Source organism: Argopecten irradians, chromosome 9 (assembly GCF_041381155.1).
Source record: "Argopecten irradians isolate NY chromosome 9, Ai_NY, whole genome shotgun sequence".
In the NCBI taxonomy this organism is placed as follows: domain Eukaryota; kingdom Metazoa; phylum Mollusca; class Bivalvia; order Pectinida; family Pectinidae; genus Argopecten; species Argopecten irradians.
The window spans coordinates 41,833,567-41,856,602 of record NC_091142.1 but is presented as its reverse complement, the minus strand read 5'-3'; the positions used below and the strand labels follow the sequence as shown (position 1 = coordinate 41,856,602).

General features: G+C 34.3%; 1 protein-coding gene across 4 annotated transcripts in view; it reads left to right on the top strand.

The window, feature by feature from the left end:
- Positions 1-23,036, top strand: part of LOC138332370 (uncharacterized) — a 64,612-nt gene that overhangs the window by 27,287 nt on the left and 14,289 nt on the right. For all 4 annotated transcript variants that reach the window (XM_069280450.1, XM_069280448.1, XM_069280451.1 and 1 more), the window contains 2 exons: positions 3,080-3,218; positions 4,651-4,778. In XM_069280450.1, the coding sequence (XP_069136551.1) occupies positions 3,080-3,218; positions 4,651-4,778 (267 nt within the window). The remainder of the gene's footprint in view (positions 1-3,079; positions 3,219-4,650; positions 4,779-23,036) is intronic.

Sequence of the window (23,036 nt, the reverse complement as noted above, 5' to 3'; positions counted from 1 at the left end):
CAAATAATATCCAAAACGAGCTAATGAAACACTTCAATATGCACTAGGTTTTACACGTACACCGACACGTGTGTGTCCTTGGTACAGTAGTTGTCGCTTGTTCGGGACAGGTAGTCACGTGCACATGGCCAGTCGAGTACATCGGTTACGATAATATACATGGAGATATGTGGACGGTTAATCATTTGGATTTCTATTCATTGGTGTGGAAATTTTATTTTGACAAACATGTAAATGAGAGCTTAGAGGTTGTGATGTATTTTGTTGCCAAACAAGCCCCATATACCTGTATAGGTAAGTGTTTTGTTTACGTAATGGTAGGTGATACACACTGGACAACTGCCAGGTGTGTATGTACGTGTATAGACTGAGCGCACGTGTGTCGATTCACGCGCTTTATATAGGGGTCGGTGAGAGCACCGGATACACACAGAGCGAAAAATAAAAATGGCTGACCTCGAATGGGGGTTGTTTCATAAACGATTCTTGAAATACAAGTTACTTAATTTTTTTTAATCTCAATTTAAAACTTTTTAACTTGCATTGTCAGCTTTAAGACACTTAAAGTTTATAGTAATAGGATACAAAATTGTATTTAATGCCTATAATGACACTAACTGTGTTCTATCATTGATTGGTTTTGTCATATACAAATGGTATCATCAAAGTGAATTAAGAACAAAATATGTAGATATTGTACAACTTTTCAAACATGAGCTGAAACGGAAATTTTGTTTTCAGTATTATACAAAAATGAAAAAAACTGTATGTTTTTCTTTAGAAGTCGCACGAAGCAATGCTTCACTAGAAATTGAATTAAAAACATTACTAATGACAAATCCTACATATATAGTATAATGTCAAATGTAAGTATGGAAGAAATAAACTTTTCAAAAGTCACTATGATGAAACGAGAATATGAACAGAGCAAATACGAAATCATGAAAAAAGCTAATTTAAAGTTGTTTCTATCACTAAAATGTGGAATCATGTTGTTTTGATTCTTCGAGAAAGTGTGGAGTAGCAAGTTTTGAGGGTGTGTTGTTTATGCCGAAAGGTAAGGTTATATGTAAGTGTTTGGCAGAGAAAGGGAGAGTTTGTGCATGAGTGTGTGTGGGGGGGGTGTGTGCTAGTGTGAATGTGTGTGTGTGTGTGTGTGGGTGTGGTGGGTGGGCGGGTGCCTGCGTATGCGTGAGTGATTGTGTGATGGCATAAGGGTGAAAGTGTGTCTGAAGGTGTGTAGGTGGGTGTCTTTTGCTTTCATATGATGATGCATCTGTGTGTGAGTGGTGGGGTGATAGTGTGATGAATGTCTGTGTGTACCATATATACATACATGTGGTGGTGAGTATAATGGAGGGAGAGTGAGGGGTGTGGGGTTTGATATATAAATAGTATGGGTGTGATGTTATATGTGAGGATGTGTGTGCATATGTATAATCGTTATGTTTATGTTTGTGAGAAGGAATGTACTAAATGTATAAAAATAAATAAGACAAAAAGACTGATTTGTGTACTGCTCAAAACAGTGAATAATCACTGATCTGAGTGGAAAAAAATTCAGAACGACAGAATACATCAAAGTAATCTTGGTTATTTAAGATACTGTGTACCAAAGAATTTAAAATAAAGCATATGTTTCTAAAACATCTACATAATAATGACCACCTTCGTTATTTTTAAGATAATGCTTGTTAGGCGTGATAAAAACAATTCCGAATAGCATCTTATTTTAAATGTTCCATAAATAACTGATATTTTTAAGTTTTGGCGGAAATTCAATAAAGCGTCCATTTTGACTATGGCACAACCGGAAGTATGTCCAATATTAGAAAAAGTCTTGCCTATTGTGGAATAGTACTGGGATCATGTTGAAAACAATAAGCCACCAAAGAATTGAAAAAAAAGGTTATGTTGAAAATTGGACATTGATTTTTGGAAATGCAATTAATTTCACCTTTTTTGGCAGCAATTTTGAACTCTGGTGGTATTGAAATTTAATCATTTGTAATCTATCATACCACACTGCTTTTTGGAAACTGTTTTGTAGCATTTAACTGATATTTGACAATCCTATATCGATTTTTCTATTTTAGCGAAAATTCTGAATGGCGGCCACATTGAATGGCGCATGTAGCTAAAAATAGACATGATTTCAGGTGTCTCCTAATCTAAATTTACCTATAATATATTTATCTAGAAGCATACTAAGTTTCATGCTTGTAACCAAAATAGCACATTTCTTATGTATTTGTGCACAAATCCGCTGAGCTATATCCCATTGCGTTCATATCACCTTTAACGCAATCAAAACACTATTCAATCTCTTTGTATTTTTGTCATAGAGGCTTTCACTCCACAGATATCTGAGAAAGGATTATTTGACTTCTGAATCTGCTAAAAGTCAACTTGATGTCCTGATAAATAGAGATATAACTAAAACATGTATAAAAAATCTACATTTAATGTTAGTGTAACCTTTATTGATGCATGAAAAAAGGTATAAATCAGAAATTAAAAAAAACATTCTGATCATTCCATTGTAACGTTATTTGATATTAAGTTACTGACCAGATGTCTGGACTTAATGTCACTGGTAATCGTATGATTTGATATTAAGGTACTGACCAGGAGCCTGGACTTAATGTCACCGGTAATCGTATGATTTGATATTAAGGTACTGACCAGGAGCCTGGACATAATATCACCGGTAATCGTATGATTTGATATTACGGTACTGAACAGGAGCCTGTACTTACTGTCACCGGTAATGTGTATGATTTGATATTAAGGTACTGACCAAGAACCTGGACTTTATACCACCGGTAATGTGTATGATTTGATATTAAGGTACTGACCAGGTGCCTGGACTTAACACCACTGGAAATGTGTATGATTTGATATTAAGGTACTGACCAGGAGCCCGGACTTAACACCACCGGTAATGTGTATAATTTGATATTTAGGTACTGACCAGGAGCCTGGACTTAATGTCACCAGTAATGTGTATGATTTGATATTAAGGTACTGACCAGGAGTCTGGACCTGTCACCGGTAATGTGTATGATTTGATATAAAGGTACTGGCCAGGAGCCTGGACTTGTCACCGGTAATGTGTACCCAATGATGATACCGAGGACGATGTATGAACAGTGTCTGCCTGATAACTCTGTAGACGTGGCCATATCTACTGTAGCGACACACTATCTATCTAAACGGTAAGTTTATATGAATAATTAAATACAGAGCTTCCCAAACAAGTAACTCGTTCATTATGTTCGAGTTTTACCACATGTTATGACCCCTCAGGTGGAACCCCTATCCTCCATGTGTACATACATTGTATGAAAGAGTCTTATATTTCCATTTCTACTTTCAGTTTCCCGTTTAAACGATGTGAAACCAAATGCGAAATATCAAGCTATGAAGTCCCATCTGGACAAGCGTATGAATATTTAACGTTTCAGTCGCGTCACTTACAACATAACGGTCAAATAATTTAAAAAGTAGTTTTAAAGTTGTGTGGTCTTTAAATCCCAATAGTATTATCGTGTTGACAACGTAGTATGCATTGAAAAATATCCTCGCATACATTTCATTTGTTCGTTTTATTTAAACTGATTTTGGATGGAACTATATTCAGAAGCTGATGCTATGGCTGTTCCTTTTATTGATCTTGGTGACGTCAACACTACGCAAGCGGGAAATTCAAAAGATATGCCCGTATTGTTTTGAAATTTAATGATGATAATGGAGATATAAGTAACTGTTAGCAGATTTGAAATACGGTTGATATGAAGCCAATCAGTCTGAAATATAAATATTCATGACGCCCTAACGCTTTATCTTTCTCCGTGATGGAATTAAATTAAATAAAATTGTTGTATTTGAAATATTTTAAGTCTATCCCATATTTAAATGTATTTAAGTGTTTTTTTTTAATTTCACAGCTTTAGCTGCTATGGTAACCATCCGAATTTGCATACTTTAAGTGAATTTGAATATTTTGTCATTATTTGATAGAGCGCAATCTTGAACAGTATGTAATAGTATCAAGTATTGTATCAAGGACATACTCAACATTTTATATTTTTTCAATTCAATCACTGAATATCAGGTCTGAAAAAAAAAATTTGGGATAAAAAAGGGGCTCAAACCATACATAGTCATTTTGAAAAGACACGAGCTTTAATTTATATACATGAAGATATGATAAATAAAAGTCACGCGTTGGGAAACTAGTTTATTCCATAACTTTAACTCTAAAGTAATCAGTTGTTTTTGTCACATTCAGAAAAGCTAATCGCATTATAATATATTTCCACCATAAAATATTGTAACCAAATATAGAAACAGTATTATGTTGTTCACTTGATACAAATGCAAATTAAAAGAAAAAGAAAATGCCATAAAAAAACGTAGTCGAAATTTGAAAGTCAATCGGAATCAAAGAGAGGTCGAACATGACCAGTGTCACAGTAGGTGTTTAAACATACACGATACTGCTATAAATTTATCACACAGTGTGTCTACTGATATAAACATGCATTACTTATGGGATAAACTTATAACCACCCTACAGATCTAGCATCGTATGTACAGTAGGACAGTCTGTATTGATTTTAAATATTTTCTTTGAATTATTTCCAGAGTTTGTCAGATCAAAAATGGTATCATGTTCGAAGAAGCGGATGAAGAAGAGCGCAAAATGATTAGAGAACAAGGGAAAACAGACTGGAGGGCTTTTGTACTTTCAAGGGGACGGGAACTAAAGCCAGGTTTGTTTTGTTCTTATAAACCTAAACTCTTCTACATCCGGGTATGGAACATAGGTTTACACTTCTTGAGGGGTTCCGAAATTAAGGAAAACCTGATAGAGGCTCTATCGTGATTTTACATAAATTATCGACCCTATTAGAGCGTGAAATATCAATAAAATAAAGCACCATCCGTTGGATGTAGACAAAGTTTAAAGTTATGCATAACCAAACACGTCTTGTACACTTTATATGTTTTATATGTTCATTTTTACGACATAATGGAACATACCGCCATATTCCTGATAAGGTCAAAAATGTATATGCCTTTGAAAACTCGATTCCGGTCAATCAAGTGCTCCTATTACTTGTTATAAACAGTAGAAAACATAATGGCATGATTATTTGGTGACAGAAATATGAACTGAACTCTGTGGACTTGCATAACTGAAATGTACATTTATTGCATATTTTGCCAAACTTTACAAACAACACAACAATCTACGAGTCAACGGTAATATATATAAGGTGAGGACGGATGCATAGACACATTTAGTAACTAAGTTATGCTCGCTCAACTACATACATGTACATCTAAGAAGTGGTATAATTCGGGCCTTTTACTTTTGGGTGAAAAGATAGATTTTTTGTTTTGTTTTGTTTTAGGTCACCTGAGACGTTAGTACGTTTATAGTGCTTTTATAATGCATATAAATATAGTCTTCGCATATAAATCTTGTATTAGTGAAAAAAATGTTTTGTTTGTTGGCTTTCCTTCGTGCCAAGACATAAAAACTTTTTTTTCAACTTCTACAAAAAAAAAGAAAAAAAAAAGAAAAAAAACACAATCACACACACATCATCACCCTCACACACACACACACCATCACCCTCACACGCACACACAAACACGCACTCATGCACCCACACACGCACGCACGCACGCACACACAATCTAAATATTACAAAGTGAATGATTTTATGTAACAATAATATGACGAATAAGAATATTACAATTATATCTGACATAATAATACAAAGATGCTTTATGACTGCACGTGTTGGGTATCCGGAATAAGTGATCAGTGATAGTTGCCCATGGAATGGGGATGCAGGTAAACTCAGTAGTAGCGTATTTCATCCAGTCAGACACTAAATATGTCCTCCAGTTATCAATTGTTTTGCCTGTAACTAACATTATAACTTGGATATACAGGTATTAGGCCAACAATTCAATTCCTTTATTACTCAACAGGTCTAGTGAAGTAAAAAATGAACGTAATGTGTACACATTGTAAAACCTATAGTAGATACTAAGACATAGAATTATACATTTTTCAGTAATAGCTGAATGTACACATAGCCCTCACAAGATTTGTGAATTGTTTGAATATGCGTGATAAATCATAAAATATAAAAATAAAGCACTAATGATACCACATATAAAATATACAGAACTTGTTTATACAAAAAAAAAATTGCGGCTTCATTTCACATAAATCGCACAAAATGTTGAGATTTCATTTATAGATATAGTATATCTCATTACCTCATTTTAGGCAGTAATCCGTTCAATGCACTTGTATGTTTCACAAAAAATATATGTAATCTTTCCTCCATCTATGTTGCATTTGTGAATGTTATAAATATGTTACTCTATACAGTATATTTTGTAAACAGACTAATAATAAAGTTTGAAGTTTGAAAGTCCAGAGACACGACAGGTAGTGATCCATTCTGTTGATTGTATTGCATCAGTTCCATTAAAGTGCAATTTAAACAATCTTTTTAAACTTAAAAAAACATTTAATAGACAACATCAACTAAACCACAATTATGGGCACTGTCTAGACCCAGTGGATAGCTAATTCGACAAGTTTGGCGGACATTTTACACATTTTTCACATAAGCTATTATCTTAACATACATAAAGCATAAATACAAAAACTAATATGGTACATAAATATTACTGTAACGGGTGCTTATAAAGCTTCATACAGGTTAGTCCGTGCTTTTGAATGATTTTCACGAGATCTCAGCAAATATACAATTTGGTGTTTAATGACCATTTGTCGCACATTCATGTAGGTAAATACTATGGAAGGATGTCTATAACAGTTTTGAGTTCAAAGTCATATCGTACAAGATGGCAGAAATATTGGCTCATGAAATTGGCAATTTGATCATCAAAGTTAAATACCGATCGGCGAGTTCATCTCATATTGCGTCCTTTTAATCATGATTTAAGCTACTTACTAGAGAGCGCAGTGAACGGGCCGTTCGCGAAGCGAACTCTTGTAATAGAGGTGTCTCGGTAACGTTATTCTATGTAAATAATCCAATATATGTAGAGTTGGAAAACTTTCTTAAAAACCGGAAACAGGAAGTCAAGACACGATCCAGCATCGCGCAAGACAGTATCCAAAGTCACACTCTCGCGTGAATACAAAATCACACTTTCGCGTGATTACAAAATCACACTCTCGCGTGATTACAAACAACTAACGCTTGGAAAAAGCGCTCTCAGATAGGCTTTGCCTAAAATTATATTAGTTACTGAAACAAAATGTATATAATGCATTTACGAGACTGCATAAGGACAAAATATTTGATTTAAAATGTGCTTTCACGTTTTCATAATATTAACATATACATCGTTGTTTGAATGTTGTTAGATCTGGCCGCCACTGAAACGCGCAGTATTACGTGTTAATAACCACATGTCAAATATACAGAACTTGTTTATATAAAAGAGGCGGCTTAAGAACGTTCCGAACAGTGGTCGAATGCGCCGTTCGCTCGGACCTCCTCGGGTCAATGAGTGCATTCGGAACTGCACATGAAAACCCTTTTGTGACTAAGATTATGAAGAATAGCGATCTATATGTTATCCGTCTAACGATATCTTACCTGTTAACGTTAAACTCAGGATAGTATAGTCGATAAACTGCGTATTTGTTGATATTGTACTTAGTTCGGTTTGCCGAAAGCTTGATACCGGATGAAAATCAAAGTTTGTACGGTAGGTGTAGGACCTAGTTTCGACAAACTAGAAAAAAAATAATGTTGTCAGATCTTTGAATTTGGCTAGGCTAATATAACATGAAGCTACATGTATCTTTTGAGAAGCACATTACATAACTCATACAAACGGACTGATATATGCCGATACGGTCTCGATCTTGTACTGAATAAAATGAGATTTCATAACAATCAAGTGATTAAAACATTTTCTGTTCAACTCCGTTAAACTGTGAATATTTGACACTTTAAAGTTACTAAATCATTAGACTTACATATATTTCTTAGAGTTTTTGACTTCCTACAAACGTTCTTATACCTGAAATTAGAAAGTTTTCAAAATTACAACATTTAATTTGAACTATTGGCAATGTTTATCAACGTTAAAATATCGCCAAACACAACAAGAAATTGTATCTGTCGGCATTGAATGTTTACAACGGAAAGAACCGAGTGCATCTTTGAGTTCGGAATCGAGGTCGCTGAAAATCTCATCCGGCTAATGGATATAGATGTAATAATACCACTAAGAGGCAACTTATATTTTATCGGTTACATTGGCCTGATTAAGCGTAATAGCCGATACATTCACAGCGTATCTCAGTGGCGTAGAAAGAAACGTAATTTGGGGGGGGGGGTCCTCAATATTTGGACCCCCCTCCTCGCCCCGCACCCACAAGAGGAGATTGATTCTTTAATTCAACACACAACCATATATACTTTATAAACTTTTTTCATATATCGTTGAGTAGAATCCTTGTACACATTTATAGACAGTGGCGTCGATAAACGGAAACTAATGAATACGCAAATTGCCATGCTAGCGCCAAAGGTGCGATATTTTGGTGTTTGGGGGGGGGGGGGCACAATCTCCTACGAGAAAAAAATATTACGATTTAGAATGGCTATGATGAGTTTAACGATGCATTTTGATGAATTTACGAGCGCCGAAGACGCGAGAATTTGGTGTTTGAGGGGTCCGGGGGTCTCCCCCGGGAAATACATTACGATTTAGAATTTTACGATGCATTTTGATGAATGTGGGAGCGCCTGAAGGCGCGAAATTTGGGTGTTTGAGGAGATCCGAGGGTCTCCCCCGGGTAAAAATATTAGATTTAGAATGGCTGTGATGAGTTTTACGATATATTTTAATGATTTTAAAGCGTTCTTAACATAATACTTTTTTATTTAAAGTTACCTGCATTAAGAATTGGTAATTGTGAATGCCGTCATATCTATGCAACTCGATCTGAACATACTGGCTTCACACCATCGGTACATTCTTGTTTAACACAAAATAATAATGAATTAATTGTCTTGCTAAGTCATATAAACAGATGAATCTTTTAAGAGACATTTTTTAAAATAGTACGTAGAATCCCCTGATTGACATTTTTAGTCTAGTTCACGAAAATGTGCAGAAGGACCCTTTTTTCTTTCAAATGTGCAATTTTAGAACATTTCAGTCGGCGAAAATGGAGGGGGGGGCCAACAAGAAATGTTTGCCCTTGTCCAGGGAAACGGGGAGGCAATTGCCCCCCCCCCCCCTGACCCCCTCCAACCCCGACCCCCACCTCCCACACCCGCTTCCTACGCCCCTGTATCTACATTGCCAAGTAAAACAGCATAGTTCTATGAAGCTTTAGAGTATTTGATGGAAATATGACAAGAAGTGAGAGGTATTTTCACCCGTTAATTATGTATATATTATACATGAATACAGGTGAACATGTACATTATTAAGCAAACATGTACAATGTACATAGGTCTACAATGTATATGTAAGGTATATTTTTGCTTTGAATACATAAAAGTACACATAAAATTTAGATATATAGTTAGGCTGATTTTTTTTTAAGTAAATCAGATGGAAAAAAGTTATATAACTAGTGACATATAGGGGAATGTCCATTAGACGGATAGAGACTATAACTAGGTATATATAAGGAATGTCCATTAGACGGATAGGCACTATAACTAAGGATATATAGGGAATTTCCATTAGACGGATATATATTATAGTTAGGGCTATATAAGGAAAGTCCATTAGGCGGATAAAGACTATAACTAGAGATATATAGGGAATGCCCATTAGACGGATAGACATTATAACTAAGGATATACAATGTATACGGAATGTCAAATATTGATATAATGATAAAAGAAATACACGTACTTACTTAGTCCGCTAAACATGCCTATATTATTAGTTTTTCCTCATTTTTTCCTTATTATAAAGTCTATATATTAGGCCATTTTTTTAAAAGCCTAATAATATTGCCAGGTTTAGCGGAATAGTACATAATATCATGACAAATGAAAATAAAATAATGGTAGAAGCAAGTATCAAACCATATAATATAATGAAAACCCTTCTTTATGGCTACAAAAACCTGTACAGTATAGGATTATTTACACTTAGAAACTCTTCACAAAACGTTTGCATACGTTTCAACGTTTATTAGATTAACACAGTAATCAGGAACCTGTAGTCGATAAATTTGTGTTTTCAGTCGATAGTAGATATGTCCATTAGACAGATGAGATTTCCTGCGATCGGATATTTGGAATGTTCACGCGTCGCGCATGCACATAGGGGTTGTTTACACTCGCCGAAAGATAATAATATGAAATAGTGACTAGGTCGGTCCTATTTATTTTCAGTTTTTCTCCATTTTGAATAAAATTGTTATACAAACTTTTAAATATTGTTATTAACATAAAGTACACAACTTTTACAATTAATTTTAGTCCTATAATTCTTTTTATCTTTTATTACATGATTTTTTAGTGATTTAGTCCCTTTAATATACATGTGTTTTAAGGGAGATGCATAATTAAATCAAGATATTCCAATTTTGCCGAGTAATACTCTAGTATAAAACTAGAGATACAGAAATATTTTCATCTCTCCATCGCCCCACCCCTACTTTTCGTTCAATTTGTACATGTACAAGCTAGTATATTTCATGAATATTGCGTATGTAGATGTCTACATGTATCATGTTTAGCTAATATGATCCTCAATAAGCACCAACACGTTCGGGAAACAAGATTTTATTTACTGTATACATGTACGATAAGACATAGGCCTAACTACTGTAATTGGATGATGCATGTATTTTCCGTTTTAAGAAAATACACGGAAGTACTCTGATTCAGTTGATCAAATACTATCTTGCGAAAAAGCACATGTAAGCTAGTGTCAACATCAGTATTATATCTGTGATATAGAAACTAAATATGTACATGTAGGCATAGACTAATTATTTTCCTGTCTACAGTAATCAGCTGAACGTACATGTAGATCGAGGATTCAGAATAAGAGATGTTTTTCTTAGGCGTATACTTACCGTATAGGTTATATTGAGGATCCAAAAATCTGTTTTAGTTTACTTACGATAATAAATATATATCTACATGTATTAGATATGCAGATATCTCCTCAAAAAACATATAGACATACAGTTGTGTATGATGACATCGATTTTATTGACATTGTTGTGATGAAGTTGAAGTTATCAACTTCGATCGTTGTCACGTAGACGCTTTTCATCGTTACATTTGTGATAGAAATAAACAAAGACGTGGTTTACTTCTGTTGGTTCTTTATTACTCTCACAGGAGCGTGTCGTCTACTGTACATATGGTTATTTGAAGCGGGAACGAAACCCCTGCAAACATAATACGTAAGCTTCTATAAGTTTCTGAACATATACACATACTATTTACATCCACAAATATATTGTAATTACATTTATAATTACCTTTGACTAGTTGGTAACAATTAGTCGGAAGTGTCGTGGAGTAAGGAGTCCCTGTGTCTCGGAGTAACCTCGAAAGGCTAGTTCAGCTCCGCAAATGAAATGTCTAACGTCGCGCTCCCCCTTGCACACTACTTATATACCCACTCACACACACACCCCTACATGTATACTCCTGCATGCACGCACAAACATACCTGTACACAAACCGGACAAACAGGCTAAACAAGCTATGACTGACAGGAAACCTGGACACACATGGACTAACTATAAATAGGCACACAGGTAAACAGGACACACTCCCTGTAATCGGTAACGCAACAAATACACGACACAGACAAATGAACGTAGTACATTTGACCCTATGACATACTCCCCCTTTTAAAATAAGACGTCCCGACACAATTAATATTACAATCTATCTTACAGCATTACAGCCATCATTAAACACTCCTGCAACTAAAATAAAGTTTATTTATACATCTTTTTATTTATAAACCTGTATTATCACATTTTCAAGTATGTACAAACAATGGTCAACATTATGAACAAGTTTCTGTAAATTTCTGAAAATGAAACGCATCAATTCTGTTCTTAGCAAAGGACCCAATCTCCCTCGACAATCTGTTGCATTTGCCATTCCCCATACCTACCGTTACATCATCAAATACGCTAGAACTGATTCGTGCCCGACCCCGACCTTTTCTCATGGGTGTACTGGTCTTACCTGCTCCTCCTAAAGCAAGCAGCTGCTCATACTCCTCAGTAGTTAAAACCTTGTAATGCCTAGCATCTAAACTACTTATTAGATCATGGACACTTACCGATTCTTTTGGTCTGGTACCGGTCTCGGTAGACTGGAGTTTCATGTCCTGACCTCCCTGCGCCATGCTTAAAGGAAGAACCGTCGGCTGTACGACTACAGACAAGAAGCTCAAAAAAAACTAACGAAGTACCTGTACCCGGGTCAACACATAGAAATATTGAACACAGAACATAGAAACACAACATTGAAGTATATATATTCACATAAAACATAGAATAAATATCTCGCAAACACTCCGCACAAAATATATACAACTCAACCTAACTCTCTTACTCAACCTAAAGCAGTTCGTACTTATATCAGTCAAACAGTCTTGGCCGAGTCGTCAGAGTGAGTCAATCAGTAAATGCAGAGTACAAATTATGTCAACAACGTAGTACAATAGCTGCGAAATAAATGACAAATACTAGTACTACAAAATAGTTCAATATACCTGATATTTTTTTATAACATTTAGTTATTTACAGGAGTCACTGAATGTTCGTAAATCCGTACGTGGCCTTGACCTCTAGCTCGGTGTCGTGGTCCTCCGCGCGCTTAAATCGGGATCTTGTTGACGCAGGCTGTTGACAACGCACTCTGTTGACACGCACTGTAACCTATACGGTACCGCGATGTGCACATTATCATGAGCTCAGCAAAATAATATTATGTTGACACACTAGTGATTTTGACTTCCACACAAATCCCGCGGGGTTGAAACTCGTAGGCCTACGAAAAACATGTGGCTCCAACCATGACGATGAAAATGGAAATTGGGCGTTGGCTCACGATATCCATGTTCATGTCGTCCGCTCGGGGTTTCCAAATTCTCAAAATATGAAGACGAACTTCTCAGCGTAGTACCACTACAGCTCCTGTCCCTACATGGGCGCCATTTGTGATAGAAATAAACAAAGACGTGGTTTACTTCTGTTGGTTCTTTATTACTCTCACAGGAGCGTGTCGTCTACTGTACATATGGTTATTTGAAGCGGGAACGAAACCCCTGCAAACATAATACGTAAGCTTCTATAAGTTTCTGAACATATACACATACTATTTACATCCACAAATATATTGTAATTACATTTATAATTACATTTGACTAGTTGGTAACAATTAGTCGGAAGTGTCGTGGAGTAAGGAGTCCCTGTGTCTCGGAGTAACCTCGAAAGGCTAGTTCAGCTCCGCAAATGAAATGTCTAACGTCGCGCTCCCCCTTGCACACTACTTATATACCCACTCACACACACACCCCTACATGTATACTCCTGCATGCACGCACAAACATACCCGTACACAAACCGGACAAACAGGCTAAACAAGCTATGACTGACAGGAAACCTGGACACACATGGACTAACTATAAATAGGCACACAGGTAAACAGGACACACTCCCTGTAAACGGTAACGCAACAAATACACGACACAGACAAATGAACGTAGTACATTTGACCCTATGACACATTTTTAGCGCCAAATTCAAATTTATGCTTGAATAATCTGCCTCAAACGACTATTGAAGTTAAGATTTCTTGACGATGGAAAGATAGATTTTGATAAAATATTTTTCCGCTAAAATAATATAAAATCATGGATTGTCTTAAGGGTAATTGAAGTAGAATCTTTACACGGAATTTTCCATATTCATTTTTCAGATATTACATCCAGGCAAAATAATGGCTTATTTGTGCCATTTCTTAGCTTTGTATAGCATCAAATCGGTGGCATCGTGACATAAAATTCACAGATATAACAATTTATATTATCAGATTGTTACAGTTTATAATATTCAATATATGAGATGTTCTTTATAAGAATATTACCGCTCGATTTCGGTCTAATAGTATAATTGTGAAAAAAGTCATTTTTAGGGGGTAGGGGTATAGAAAGGCTAATTACTCAAAAATTCCGCGGTCAATCTTTTTTTTATATTCTTTCATCATAACCCAAACAACTGTTTTATTGTGTGGACAAAAAAATGAAGAAAATTAAACAACATTATGTTTTTGAAATTAAGTATTTAAGTTGAAATTTAAATGCAAAATTGGCCTTTGTTATGCCTCATTTACAGGTATTCGCGTGAAAAATTCACAATTATTGTATTTTTAAGAGTGGAAACGACATTGAGGTCATTGATAGCCATATAAACTTACATATTTAAGATAAAAAATGTTGTTGTTTGTAATATTTTTGTCAATTATCAAACTTTGAAAATATGTGTGTAAAATTGTATTTTGAGAAAAACAGACGGTAAAGTAGGGTTATTGAGAGTACAATATTTCCCAAACCACACGATCAAATTTCAAATAAAAGCCTTAATAAACAGTTTATCAACCAATCTTTCAATGCGCAAATTTTAAAGAAAATTAAACAAGGGGAATTATTTAGGCCTAACTGTATCGAACCACCTTAAGTATAGTGATTCATTCAGTTGATTTTATTGCATCAGCTTCATTAAAGTGCAATTTAAACATTCATTTTAAACTAAAAACGTTTAAGTGATAACATCATCTAAACCACAAGTATGGTCACTGTCTAGACCCAGTAGGTAGCTAAATCGAAAGAAAGTTTGTCGGTCATTGTCTACAGTTTATGCGTCGAAGACCAGACGAGTAGAACTTTTTAAAATAGTCCCTCCAACTCCGACTACTTAAGACTTTAATGTACTTTTTACAGCAGGCAAAACAAAAAATACGCCATTTTAGTTATGTGTTGTTTATATGCATATTGATTTCCTCGTTATCCGTATTTTAACTTTCAACTGTTTGAGTTCTGTTTGATCGTCAATCTGTGCAAATTGTGATCATCATATCGTTCGTGTCTGCATTTCCACTCACCTGTCCGTCTGTCATTTGTTCGTGTGTTTGAATCATATATGGAAGTATGCTCGTGTCAAATGCAGTGTGTTATGTCTGTAAGGACGTGTGTACAGACAGATTAATAGACGGATGGAAGGAGACACTTGAAACCCGAGCATTTTATTCGTTCGTTCGTTTTTTTGTTTGTTTTTTGTTGTTGTTTGTTTTGTTCGTTTGCTCTTTTCATTCGGTGATTATTCGTTCAGTCTGTACAGATAGTTCGATTTGATGAGAAGAGAAAATGTATTTAAAAGTGATCGTTTGATAGATAACATGATTATTTCGCTGGATGGAAATCGACGCAAAGTTAGTCGGTCAATGTCTACGATTTATGAGTCGAAGTCCAGATGCCTGAGACGAACGTTTTAAAATGATCCCTTTTAAAAACTTTGACTCATCAATGTTTTACTGTACGTTAATCTTTCAAACAGTGGGTTAACTTGAATTTATATAAAAAAAACCACAAAGATGGGCAACTCAGAAAATTTCAAAGACCTCCATATTTGTTGCCGGCTTTTTTTCCATAAACTTTGAAATTTTATTGAAAATTTAAATTCTTATTCTAACTGCGTTTCATAGAAGATTCGGCAACATCTCATATGAGATCACCCTCTGATGTCTTCAAATTGACCCATCATATTACAACTTCAAGTTTCTTAACGACGACTCATCAATTTGCAGGAGCTGTCAGATCTTTCGATTTTTATTTATTTATTCTCTTTGTTCAGTTCGCCAAAAGAGCATAAAACATACCTACATACATATGCATGATGTGACGAAATGTCGTTTTCAGACGAATATGTAGGCGGGGAAAATGAATTTGAACAGTGAAGTAGTTATTTGATCTACTTTCCTGTCTAGTCTCTGTTTAACTCGTGGGCACGAAACAATGGAAGATTAAGAAACTGGAAGATTGGTTTTTGCTTTGTGAGTGTTTGTGTTTATTATTCTGTATTGGCAAATTAACTATAAATGATCATGTTGTGTATTTAGGCTATTATGTATTTACAACTGATGATTTGTAAACAAAAAAGAGGCCCAGAGGGCCTCTATTGCTCATTTGGTTTTTATGCTAAGTAATTTTGAGATGACCCTCGCTAGAGTTCACATTCACAGCTCATTCTCACGTCCGCTTAGTTGACGGGAATGTCTATTATTATAACGCCGATGTAAGAAGCAGATTATAATAGATGGGCACGGTGAAATTAAATACGTTTGCGTGTATCCGGATAGCGACGTTACAAACGTATGGCGTCACAGAAAAGACGGTCTACATAAAATAATTGTTATTAAAAAGGGCAATAACTCAACAATTAAGTTAGTGTCTAATCAAGCTGATTTCCAATGTAAGTCAACATACAAAGTTTGAATTAAGCTGGGTACATAATTAATCAAGTTATTGTGTTTACAAGATCCTATCATAATTATTAGTGCCAAGAGCAATAACTCCGTCAATTACTGTCAAATCAAGTTGATTTTCATTCTTGTTCGAGATCTTTCCAATGTTAGTCTAAATAGAAAGCTCCATGAAGCTAAGTGCATAATTTATTTACTCAAGTTATTATGTTCATATTTTTCTTCTTCTCTTCGGCTTTAGTAAAAGTATGATAAACTGGTTTAAAACGTTACATAGCAATGTTAATTCGACTATAAATCAGGGGGGGGGGACTTATCTTCATTTTTTTTATATCAAGAGGGGCTGTAGACAGGGGGACCTATTAGCACCATATCTATTTAATTTCTGTGCGGAAGTGTTAGCTACAAAATTAAGAATTAATGAAAATAGAAATGGTGTAGATATTGATAACTGTCCAATTTTATTATCACAGTATGATGATGATACTTCACTCATACTGGATGGAACAGAGAGGTCACATAAAGGAAGCAGTATGTAAACTTAAAGAATTTGCTAAAATTTCAGGTTTAAAAATGAATGTAGACAAAACTCAAGATATATGGATTGGGAGTAAAAAGTATAGTCAGGATTATTATTTACCTGAGCTAAATTTTCAGTGGGGAAAAGAAAAAGTTATATTGTTAGGAATAGAATTTAGTGTAAATCTTCCTGAGAACCCTAAACTTAATTTTGACAAAAAGCTTTCTAAACTCAAATCACTGATTAAGATTTGGAATAGTAGATCATTAACACCTATCGGGAAAAATAACATTATCAAATCTCTACTCATATCTCAATTTAACCATCGTTTTTATCACTTCCTAACCCTGATGATAAATTTATTAAGAAACTTAACACACTTTTATATGAATTTCTGTGGAATGGAAAACCAGATAAGATTAAAAGGGAAGTAATTGTTTAGAATTATTGTAATGGTGACTTGAAAATGACCAATATTAGTGCTTCTATTAACTCTCTAAAACTTACCTGGATTTGAAGACTCTATAAGAGTAAAGAAAAATGGCAGAATATATTAAAAAAAACTTTTGTTGATTTAGACCGAATAGACTGAATATATTCAGGTGTGTGTAAACAGGTGTTCAAATAAATTCTGGATAGATGTTTTCAAATCGTGGTACATTCTAAATACAAAAAATCATGATAATTTCTTACAAGAAAATATATTGAAAGTTCCTATTTGGTATTATAACAAAATTAAAACTGGTGGAAAAGCTATTTTCTATAGGGCCTACTACATATGTATCAGAAAAAAACATCTGTATTGTGAATGATATTTTTAAAGACTTAAGCACAGGCGAATTCTATTCATTTGCTGATTTTATTCAAAAATATCAAGTGAACACAAATTATTTACAATATCATTGTCTTATTTCCACAGTGATACATTTCATTTCAGCATATGAGATTTCTTATCCTTATGTACCAATTAATCTATACTTCATCTCAAAGACCAGAAAGGTGCTAAACTTTTTTTATAATATTATTATAAAATCAGATGTAGTACCATCTGGTGCCAAAAATGAAATAATAGTTTTGAGAACATCGATGCAATAGTTTGGTGCAAAATCTACAAAATTCCTTTTTTGGTAACGAAAAACACAAAACTCCAGTGGTCTCAGTATAGAGTGATTCACCACATCTTACTACCAACTCATTTTTGTACAAAATTGGAGAAGTTACTTCCCCTTTATGTATTCTGTGTAACTCTGAACTTAACCATAACCCATCTATTTAAGGGAATGCCAAGAAAAAAAAAAAAGAAAAAAAATACTAGATAGTATTGAAACTTTATTGGCGGCCTTGTATACCATTTTCATTTAACAAAAAGACTTTCCTTTTCGTCATCCTTCATCAGAGTTATCTACCTAGTAAAAGAGCAGATAATGAAATCATTATCATTATAAAACAGTATATTTATAGAGTGAGATGTTTGCATAATTCACTTAGTTTTAACTCTCTCATAAACATTAATAAAGACAAGTTCATAAATCAGAAATATGTTTCTACATGTAAAGGTGAAAAAATTGATCCTAAATTTGAATGTGAATGGAGAAAATGGGACAAATTAATTACCTTTAGGTATTGGGACAAATGATTATGAATCAGCTACACTCATTAATACCTCATTGATTATCACTATTATTATATCATATATGATTAAGTAAAATATTTTGAAATTTATTTAATAATTAAATGTTATATAATTTAAATATCTTATATACATGCATATATATATATATATATAAATAATAGGTTTCCCCCCTCTCTACTACATATTCCTCAAATTTGGGTGAATTATCTCCCCTGATGACTGTTTATTCTGGTAATAACTCTTCACAAAGCCAATATACTATTTCCAGTTTTATAAACGAATGTTTTTGCATTTATATGTTTACTTTATGTTTTACTATTCTACCCAATCTGTTCTAATTTTAACAACATTCTTCATTTTTCTCTTTCTTTCTTCTTCATCCTTTTCCCCCTTTCTTATTTTTCTATCTATCAAATTTCTCTCTTTCCTATAATCAATACATAGTACTGTAACACATCTTATTGACAAAATTATACACTGTAATTAAAGCAAATGAAAACAAAGATTTTTTTTCTTTTCTTTTCTATAATATTTGCTGTTTTATTATATATATGTTTATTGTATCCTTATTGTATACAGATATGAATTTGGTGAAAATAATTACAATTACACTTAAGCTTTATACAACCTTATCAATTAAGAAAGTAATGCGTGTGAATGCAAGTTTTGAAAATTAGAAAGTACTCTGTGGGAATGTAAGTGCAAAGTGATATGTGAATGTAAGTGTATGAATGAATAAAATTAGATATTTTCTAAGTAAAAAAGTGCCATATGTTAATTTAAATGTATGGATAGAAAAAAAATGTTATACTTAAAAAATTAGAAAGTGCCGTGGGTATGTGAATGCAACTGTTATGACCAGGAACGAATCTAAGAAAGTAAGAGAGTGTGTTATGTACATCTGAATGTATATTGATAATTTATACAGCAGGAGAAAGTGATATGCACGAGTGTAAGGGTATATGTATGATTACACATGTGAGAAAAAGTAGATATATATAAAGTATATATGATGATCATTAATCACAGTTATCTTGTGTTTACATTACATGTTTTTATGAAAAAACTGAATAATATGTAAATTATAAAAAAAAGGTTCACATTGTTCAATAATGAGGATTTATGCAAAGGGCAATAACTCCGTAAAACACGTCGAATCACGCTAATTTTCGAACTCGTCCGAGATCTTCCCAGTATTAGTCTACATACAAAGTTTTGTTAAACTCGATTTATATTTACTCAATTTATCGCGTTCACAAGGAAACGCAGTACGACGGACAAAAGACTATCGCAATATCACCATACCTATGGTCAGGTGACCTAAATAGCCCGGTAAAAAATATCTGAAGTCTTTTTAATTTTCTGACTTGTCCACCTTCGAATTCTTTTTATATATTAATTCAACACAGTTTAAGTTGTATGGTCTATAACTTTCGCCCTTTTTGTCATGTAGTGAAAACTGTTAAAGTGTTATACACATTTTTTCTCCGTCTGTCTGAGGTTTGAACTTTCTAATTTTACCACTTTTTACAAAATTGCAGCACTGAAAGTATTTTTAATGATAAAAAATATATATATTACGTGTACACGAAAGAAATAAGCTCGAAAGATGCCGAATCATTCCGAAGTCTTCCAAACATCGTCGCGACAATCTCGAAGTAACGCGAATCTTCACTGTACCCAACCGGATGTGGGTACATATGTAACTGTAGTTACGCTCTGCAAAAATGGTGACGCTGATTTATGTCAGAATTCGCATGCCTTAGTTTACGTAATTTATGATATTTTTAAGGGTTTTATTCATGTCTTACGAATTATCTTTGTATAAATATAATATGAAGCGTAACGTAAACGTAAAGGACTGCGAACCAAGCCACCACAAATTTAGCATTTAGTTGGTAACTGAAAATCAAATTTGCGTAACTGAGTTACATCTATGATTTTAGGTAAATGGTGGGTATCTGACAAACATGGAGCGTAACTGACGAATAAGGCTTAAATCAAACAACCTATTTTATCATACCTCAAGTGAGCATCCTGCATTCTGATTGGTCGAGAGATATTTGGTATTTTGCACTATCACACGGCAGGTAACATAAGAAAAATAGGAAATAATAGACACGTAGCAACCCCCTAGCAACGGGTGATAGTGTATTTTTGACAGTGCAAAATATTAACCGCCCGAAAAAAGATGCGCACTCGTTTCTTATTTCGACGTCATCTTTGTTTTTTGAAGCGACGCTTCAAAATTTATCTGGAGCTATTTAGTAATAGTTTTGCCAAATTAGTCTGTTTATCAATAAAAATATCATATTAAGGACGTCGCTTTCCGTTCACGTCTTTTCGCTTACCGTCAAAGCGCTATATGTTGGTTTTTATGAACCCGTCGGTGATTAGGTGAACGGAAGACATGCGATTTCAAGCGTCTTCGTGATGTTGCTAATGTTGTAAACAGACGACGGGACGAAACCAAAATTCATTGAGATTTACAAAAACGTTAAGATTTAAACAAACGCAGGAGACAAGACAACACGAATTTTCACTAAAAGCTTATTGTGAGTATTCTTTTTTATAATGCAGTGATAGTTAGCGCTACTGAGTAGAAGCTGGTATGCTATTCTACTGCCGACGGTGACTGTTCGACTTTTGCTAAAATCAGTTAAAATGTTTCAGTATATTGCAATACTTGAAAAGTTGTTTAGTTTATAGACTTTTGGTATAATCAAATAAATACTACCTGCATTAGAGGGTGACAGTGCCTAGTGTCACCCCTCGGAATATCACTGTCACCCTCGGCTTAGCCTCGGGTGACAGTGATATCCTTGGGGTGACACTAGGCACTGTCACCCTCTAATGCAGGTAGTATTTATATAATAGTTTTTTTTTTCATTTTTCATGCATATTTAGAGTTAGCTATCATTTTGACTAATTGTCATTTTGTTAATCATCGAAAATAACGTTGAATTTAGTCCCACGTACACTGTGTGTCATCAGGTTAGGGTTATTTTTTCATATGCTAAATCAATTCTTATCCTACCTCTAGAAAAGTTGGAAGTTTTGGATTGTTGTTAGTTTTTGGGTCAGATGGCGCGAAGATTTAAGATTATTTACAATGTATATACAAACATGTCTCAAATGATCGTAAATAAGTTGTAAACTACTGATATAAGTTCACTCTCCCTCTCTCTTTATATACAATGTATCTATCCTTTTCTTCTCTCTTATCTGTTCCGCTTAAAGAAATATAATTATGGTATAATTTAACATATAAAGCCATCATTATGATATATACAGCATTATATGTGTTGTAAATTTTAATGGAAAGGGCGTTTCAAATTATGCCTGGCGCGAAAACTCGACATTATTGTGACGTCACAATAAATAAATCGATGTAGTGTGTTGATTTGAAACAAAACTAATACATTGAAAAATTCAATGGAATTGTACGTTTGAAAGTATTTTATTTTGTCTTGTAGTCTGAAAAAATAATTACATTTTAAAAATAGTGACATCATTGCTTTATTATCCTGACGTCATTACGCTTTAGAGATTATGACATCATATATAAAGGGAGATTCCCTACATCACATTTTGACACAGGTTACTGGACTCGCAATTGTATCTGGATATAGTCCAGTTTCCGGGGTTGGCATTGCATTTGATGTATACTTCTGAGAAAAGTATCGGGCCATATAAAAAACAGCTAAGACACAAGTCATATGTTATCTACTTATGATAGTTACAGTTTATATAATTATGGATCCATCAGAGTGGCCCAATACCATTTTTAGATATTTTAGGGGCTAGATAAAAAAATCGGTACAAATCCAACTCTACATAGTCCTATACGTATGAAGTACTCTGTGTAGAGCATGATTTGTACAATTTTTTGATAGAGACCCCTAAAACGCCTCTTGGGGCACTCTGATGGGTCCATAACTATGTCGCGGTGTTTGAATTCACTGTGTACATAAAATATATTATATTAGGTCTTAAAACTACATGCGCTGTGTATTGTCTGAAGTTACATGTCCCTGTGTCATGTAATGTCCTGTACATGTAAATCTGTGTATGTAAGTTGTTATGATGATGTATGAGAGGTGAGGAATGGATTGGTTGAGTGTGTCACATTGACCCTGCATGACCCTGTCCTTGCACGTGCACGCCCACCCTGGTGGAAGCGTGTCCACACATTACATGGAAAATAGGCACCGGACAGATACCACCTATAGTTTGAAGCCTGTGTGCTTTACGGCCACAGTGCTGAAAGGTATGTTTATATTTAATATATAACTAGAAATAAAGTAATTAACTT